A 7,535-nucleotide genomic window follows, 5' to 3' on the forward strand; every position below is an offset into this window, starting at 1 on the left:
ATATACAGTTCAAAATACTTCAGCTTGTTATTCTAATTAAGTGAGGGTCATTTTATCAGTAAAATATATACAATTCATTTTTTTTTTGAAAGATTTCTATAAATGATTTAAATCATACTCGTTTCTACAATAATTATTTAAAAGTAATCCTATAGCTCCCTCTGGTGGCCATTATAGGTACTAAGAATTGCAAGCTTGATTTATAAGTTATGATAGTTTAAATTTTATGCTGGCTCTTGAAAGTGATAAAGCTATGAAACATACTGTGCTTCCTTCAAATGATGACTTCTACTTATATAAAAAATTATGAAGATTTAGAATGAAAAATTGTAAAGATATAGTAAAATAACTATTGTATTTTTTTATGTTACTTTAATAAATCTCTATGGCAACACCATTTAAGCTATCCTAAACCCATTCACAATTTAACATCTCAGTATATTGGCATCATGTTGAAAAAGGAGTATGGAGTAGTATGAGTAGGAGTATGAATTCATTTGCAGGCTTTATCATAAATCCACAATAAAATTTCTGAGTTCTGTATCAATCTGTGTTGTTGTTTGTTTATTTTTATCTTTTATTTTTCATAGGAAGATAACTTACTCTCATTTTTAATAAATGTGCTTATAAACCAAGGACAAGCTATTTATAGCTGTATTTATAAACTGCTTACTACTGACTATTAATATTGGGACAAGGCTTTATAAAGCATGAACTGACTATTTAATAATGAGTGCAGTTATTATAAAGTGTTATCAATGAATTTGCTAATGTTAACAAATTAGACATTATTTTACAGTGTTATCAAATCCTTAAATGACTCATAAGCATTTGTGAAAGTTCTGCTTGCATTACAGCTTAGTATTGATCTGTGAGCTGAACAGATTTACTGTTACATCCATGAGATTATGTAAATTAAAATAAATATAATGTCACAGGATGTCATAGGTCAGTATCAAATGAGTTTGAAATTATTATTTGCAGCACAAATAAGGTTTTTTTAGGATTTTTAAAAATCCCTAAAACTGTCAGAAAAAGGTTAAGGCCTAAGCTATTTCTATGTGAGTGGCTAATTTTATTTTTGTTTTTATAATTGTAATACACAAACTATGAAATTATACAAAATGTATAAAAAGATAAATAAATAAATACGCACACATTAAAAAAGCAGCCAAGTCGAATGAGTTTCCTTTTTTATATAGATTAAAATTGAAGACAGAAGCAAGTGGTAAATGTGGTCACTTTAATATTCAAATCCAGTAGATCCAGTTTATGTTCACGTGGCTGTTTTCGTTTATAGTCGCCAAGCTATTATGTGTTTTGAAATAATTTTGTCCGTTATGTGTTCGTTCGTACGACGAAAGGCAGAATCCTGCAGCTCGAGAGATATGTTATTCTGCCAGTCGCGCTTTCAAATAGTCTTGCACACTTAAACAGGTCACAAACACCTGCATTTAGCTCTTGTTGTGTTACAATGGGTTTATTGTGTGCATTTGTGGTAATATTTTATTTAAAAAAGCTCTTAAACAAGAATAAATTCGTTTGTTTTGAGCTGGACACTGTACGCGCTGATCGGAGGCGGTGATTTCAGATAGGCAGCTGCAAATATTTCATTTTCACACAAACAGTTCAAAAACATCTTAATTTAGCTCTTGGTGTGTTCTAATTGGTTGATTGTGTGATATCGCTGTAATAATTTATTTTTAAAAGCTTTAAAACAGGAATAAATTCGTTTTCTCTGAGCTCTTTACTCCAGACGCTCGTGGTCACAGCGGTGATTCATCTCTCCTATTTCTCACGTATCTCTGGCCAGAAATAATTTATCCATGAGCCCTGAACCGGTAATAATCAGATATGTTGGTTTAGCTTGTCAGTGTGAATTAAATCTAAGTATTTGTTTGTATTTTTAACCGATTTAAAAGTGAAAGTAAAAGTCCGGGAATTGAACCTGTAGGGGCGCTATTTCTCTCAGACAATGGAAGTCTGAAGCACATATACTCAAACAGAGGGACAGAAGTGAGATGAGATGTCTGACAGTTTTTTAATTTTCTGTTATCCATACAGTGTTGTAAAGTCGTGAAACTATGCATATTTCCTCAGAATGACTTTTTCATCTGTATGAAAAAATTCTTTGACGTGTTTGGAAGCTGCAATTTAAAAATACAATAATGATTCCCTTTGTAAGGTCATTTAAAAAAATCACCACGGCAAAACCATTCAAGCTATCCAAAATCCATTCACAATTTAAGTTCCTATCAGAAATACTGATGTGTGTTCAGAGTTTTGTGAAATTCTAAGTATGTTATTTGCCTCAAAATCACCTGAGAAGTATTCCAGTTTGACATGTTGCCACGCCAACAATTTTTTAGATATCAATATCCCCCTTGCAGATTTATATCAGCTGTGTTTTAACATTATTCTGATGAAGTTTGAAGCAAATCGAGTAATAATAAGATGCTGAATTCAAATCATTTTGAAAATGACACACTTCCTTCTGCCAGTTGGTGGCGCTATAACTTTGACTCCTAATAGTCACATATATGCGATCGACATCATACAACGAATAATCTGATGAAGTTTGATTAAAATCAGGAAATGTATGTGGATGGTATTAGACACTTCCTGTTTCTAATTTCTCGCCATAATTTCAACGCCTCGCCACGAGCAAACCGTTCGAGATATCAAAAATCCCCTGGCAATTTTTCATCCCCAGTGTCTTGAGATCATGTTGACCGAGTTTGGCGGCAATCGGGAAAAAAACCTATGACAAGTATTTCAAATTCCAGAGCATGCGCTTTTTACATAACTCTAAATAGCTGACTTCCTGTTGGGTGGAGCCTATGACATGCAATACGAAAGTTGTTCGGCACGATGAGATCTATATGTGTACTGAGTTTCATATGAATATGTGCAAGTATGTGTGAGCTATACATCAACATTTCTGACTGTGTTCCAGGGGGCGCCGTAGAGCCCCTGTGCCACGCCCGGGTCCCAGCCTCTGCAGGCTCCTAAAGGCCACAGATTCCAAAGTGTGCGCAAATTTTCAAGAGTTTTTGAGTATGTTAAGGACCCCAAAAGCCCCCACAACTTTGACGAAAAATTTGAATACTAAACCCTAAATAGCCAACTTCCTGTTGGGCGGAGCCTATGATATGCAATACAAAAGTTGTTTGGATTGATGAGATTTATATGTGTACCGAGTTTCATACGTCTACGAGCAAGAATGTATGATATATGGCCCTCCATATTCCAGGGGGCGCTGTAGAGCCCCTGTGCCACGCCCGTGTATCAGTCTCTGCCCGGCCCTAATGGCCGCAGGTTCCAATCTGTGTGCCAATTTTCAAGACTTTTTAAGCACGTTAAGGGCCCCAAAAGCCCCCGAGACGTTGGAAAAAAATAATAATAATAATAATAATAATAATAATAAAAATAATCCTAAGGAAAACAATAGGCCTCTCGCCCTTTGGGCTTGAGCCCTAATTACCACAAATGCTTTTGGTAGATCTCCAATTGAACCAGGACATGTCTTAAGATTTTACAAATCAGACCGGTAGATGTCAGTATTTCACTACATTTGGGAGAAATAGCTCAGGAGCATCTTGTTCTGATGAGCCCTTGGCTGCAGTAGGCCCAGTAGAGCAAGAGTCTTTAATTGATTCCAAGGCAGATTTAATGTTAATTAAACATATATTATATTCAGAACAGAGATCTCGGTGATGTACTTGCGCAAACAAACGTGATTTTGTAGGTTGTGTTGCTACTGTGGGGGTGATGTAAAAGTCATCTGCTAGAGATAATCTGATGATAAAACACCCAAAATAGCGATATTCCAGCAAAGGCTACAGGAAATCAAAACGTCAAGCACTTAACACTGAATTTTAAGCACTCACTGATGTTTGATAATCTGGAGCTAGTTAAACCACAAGTGATTTTGCTGATCTTGCTTAATTGTTACCATGGTGTTATTTTCTACGTCAGATGACTGATACCAACCGAGTTAAAAGGGAACGTCCTCAATAAAAGAAAGAAAGAGGGAACGTCCTCATTAGAACGTTTTGTTCAGAGAACTTTCAAAAGTAACATTCCCATAATGTCTGTAATGACTAAATAGAATGTTCCCAGTGTTGGAATTACCAGTTTTTTTGTTTTTGTTTTTGTTTTTTAGTTTCTTATAAACGTTTTTCCCAAATATACGTTAATATATTTACCATAAAGTGCTTTTAAAAACCACCCCCACCAGAGATTTTTAATGTCCTTAAGTGTTAAAAAAATAGAATTGTGTTATCAAGCTAAGTTTACACTTTTGTATATATGCCGAGATAATGTTAATGTACTGTAAATATCTTGTTTTTAATCTAATATAATGTTTTCAAACTATGTGATGACGGTTGTTGCTTATCCTGGGACATCACTTAAAGTGTGTGTGTGTGTGTGTGTATATATATATATATATATATATATATATATATATATATATATATATATATATATATATATATATAAAAATAGCCTACAAATAACTAGCTTTTATTTATTTGAATCAAAATGTGCTTCTTATTTGGGTAGAATTTTGTCCCGACAACAGGACAAGATACATAGAATTAATTCCTTTGATGTGTGATATCAAATAAAGTCACGATCTGACTGTTTATGCCTAAAGTAGAATTTGCTATAGATGGGTTTACATTCTGTAGGTCATGTTTCAAGACAGATCATACTGGCCTTGTGTCTTATGGCGTGAGTCTGTGGTTTTGGTACTGGACAGTTAATCAATATTTTCCAGAAATCACTGGAAAAATAGTCACTGTGGGCACTTCTCGTTTATAAGCCTAGCTCTTATTTACTGCGATCTGTTTTTCTATTTTTATGCTTGCGACGGCTCCATTTTTTGCAAAGTGCCTGGAAAATGCCCGTGTTCGTATTTTTATCTCTCTTTCGCTGAAACTGTTTTGGGAAGGTTTCTGCGCGCGGGGAAAATCCCGAGTTGCTAAATTTTCACGAGTTCACACGCGCTTCATTCATTCGAACTTCAGACTTGAAAGCGCGCGGACTTCCTGACCGGTAGCGTGGGCGGGGGTTCCCGCAAGTCTACCCTCAGTGACGTACGTGCGCCAAAACAGCCCATATATGGGCTTTGCGTCAGCAGGAACAAGAGGCCAACGTGGGCACGTCTCCAACGTCAATTTAAAGCCGTACAGAACGAGCTATTCGTTTGCTAGAAATGAACAAGGCAAACAGTGGAATAATTTTCAACGCTTTTACTTAAATATAAAAAAAATAAACAAAACAAACAGAAATACAGGTCTGGATCAACCCAACTCACAATATCAATAACTTACTGGAATGTTTTCAAGGGCAGCACTTAAAAGCAAAACCAACATAAAGGTTTCTCCCTGTGCTTTCATTGTCCATTCTTCAGCATTTAGTACCTTGAAAACAATTATAACACTTTAGTTTTCTACAAGAAAACGTTTTAGAAATATACAACGCTCGTACTCAGTGCTGCAATATCACTTGCATCAAAACATCACAAACATGATCTGTTCTTCCAGTGTTCCCCATTTGTCAGTGTCAGTGTCCTCAAGGTCTAAAACGACTTGATCTTGGGCGTCAGCATCAGCTGGCACCCGCTGCTCACATGGGTCATGACCTTCTGCTTGAGCTGGGCCACTTGCTCCCTCAGCAGGGACGCGGTGCTGGACAGTCCAGCGTTATCCGACTTGAGAACTTTCACTTTGTCCTCCAGCCTGGAGATGCGCTCCAGCTTCCGTTTCCGGCACTTGGTGGCCGCCACCCGGTTCCTGAGCTTCTTGCGCTCCGCTTTGACGCGCTCCTGGTCCTCCATGTCGATGGGTGACATGGGAGGAGAGCCGTCGCTGCTCTGCAGGTCGGGCACGGTCTGTGGCTCCTCTTTAAGCGCGACAAGGCGCTGCGGATGATGGAGAGAGTGCTGGAAATGGTGATGAGGGTGCGTCGTGGCTTGGTGGTGGTGATGGTACTGTTGGTGGTGGTGGGGCAGGTAGCTGATGGTGGCTGTGGGGTAGTTGGATGCAGGTGTGAGGTTAGTGTTGGGATTGCAGCTGTTCAGGGTGGTGTACACAGGGGTCTCCGGTTGCAGGGAGGCGGCGAAGACAGACGACGCGGCCGAGCAGGACGACATAATGCCGCCTCCGATGGAGACGTTTGGCGGGGGCATCTGATTCATTTTGTGGAGTTCGTCCAGCGCTTTTACGAAGCCGTCCGCGAAGCCCTCCTGTTCTTCTGTGATGCCCCGACCGTACAGATACTGCCCCGGGGTGGGTGATGTGAAGACGCCGTTACCGTTCTGGATGATGAGTCTCTCAAGCTCCGTAGAGGCGAGTTTAAGCGAGCCAACGTCTCCGGTTGCCGCAGTGTAGAAGTCGCTCTCGGAGCGCAGGGACTTGAGGTTCCGGTAAGGTTCGGCGAAGCCCACGCTCATGTTCTGCTTTAGGAGCTTGTAGTCGTGCAGGGCAGCGTCTGGATGACCATAAGCAGAAAGAAACGAGTCGTCATGATAAAACGGTTGCTCCATTTTTGTTGACATGTGAATAGAAATTACGTTGGAGGCTTTTGATTTGACTGTACACTTTACTGTCCGCAAATCTTGTTCTCTCCGTAATATTACATGAGGCAAAAAAGATGTCAAAGAGTAAACAAAACTTCCAAAATAGTTTGAACAACTTTACTGTACCAAGTCGACAGGCAGTTTCCCTTGACAGCTGATGTCCAAAAAGTGCTTTTTCGCTGTTGTGTTCCCGGACAGTTATTTTCAATCAGTCGCAGCCTACGCGTTGTCTCACATCTCGGTGCGCACTAAATCTCAGAAGAAAGCGCACCTCGGAGTGTTTTATACTCAACGTTCCGAGGGCGTGTCCTAGAGAATCGGAACACTCTGATTGGACAAGAGTTTGTTCCGATGTCAGAGGAGCGATGACGTTGTTGCCAGGAACCGCTGAGATTGAAAACAACGCTGGAGGCGAGAGTGCAAAGCTGAAGGGAGACTGCGCTCCTATTTTTGTTTCCACAGACAAGACGCAAAAAAACTGGCCGCAAGAGTTACATAGGCACTTTCAAGAAAAGTTTCCCATCGCCAAGTAAACAGAAACTCTGTTGTGGTCTTGAGAAAAACAACCTGAAGACGGCGTAAAGGGATCATTGGTATAAGCTTTGAAGTAGTAGCCTATATACAAAAATGAAAATATATTTCATTATTTTCTTGGGAAATTTCATACGGAATATTTAAGCAGCTGTTTTACTCACAACGAAAGTGGACGTGATTTTAATGTCAAGCTCTGAATATACTCCTTTAATTTAGGTGGCACATCTAAACTGGCCATTTGAGTAAATACAGGATCGCAAAAGATGGGATTGGATCATTTTAACCCAGATGAATGTGTCAGGGCTACCACATCACCCCAGGCATTCAGTAGGTGCCCACTAAGGTCCCATACTGTAGAGCTTCACGAGTAACATAAAATAAAGATGCCAAATTAATTCAGATAATATATAATGCT

General features: G+C 39.1%; 1 protein-coding gene across 2 annotated transcripts; it reads right to left on the minus strand.

Moving 5' to 3' along the window:
• Nucleotides 1–5,243: 5,243 nt before the first annotated feature.
• Nucleotides 5,244–6,861, minus strand: LOC113101083 (transcription factor jun-B-like). 2 transcript variants are annotated; one of them, XM_026265547.1, is made up of 2 exons: nt 6,713–6,861; nt 5,244–6,498 (listed from the first exon to the last, which is right to left on the minus strand). In XM_026265547.1, the coding sequence occupies exon 2, from the start codon at nt 6,458–6,460 to the stop codon at nt 5,588–5,590; it is 873 nt and encodes a 290-aa protein (XP_026121332.1). In that variant the 5' UTR covers nt 6,461–6,498; nt 6,713–6,861; the 3' UTR covers nt 5,244–5,587. The 2 variants fall into 2 exon arrangements, with proteins under 2 accessions (XP_026121332.1, XP_026121331.1); XM_026265546.1 differs by having other exon boundaries at nt 5,244–6,855.
• Between the last annotated feature and the right edge of the window lie 674 nt (nt 6,862–7,535).

Source organism: Carassius auratus, unplaced genomic scaffold, assembly GCF_003368295.1.
Source record: "Carassius auratus strain Wakin unplaced genomic scaffold, ASM336829v1 scaf_tig00217487, whole genome shotgun sequence".
Lineage (NCBI taxonomy): Eukaryota > Metazoa > Chordata > Actinopteri > Cypriniformes > Cyprinidae > Carassius > Carassius auratus.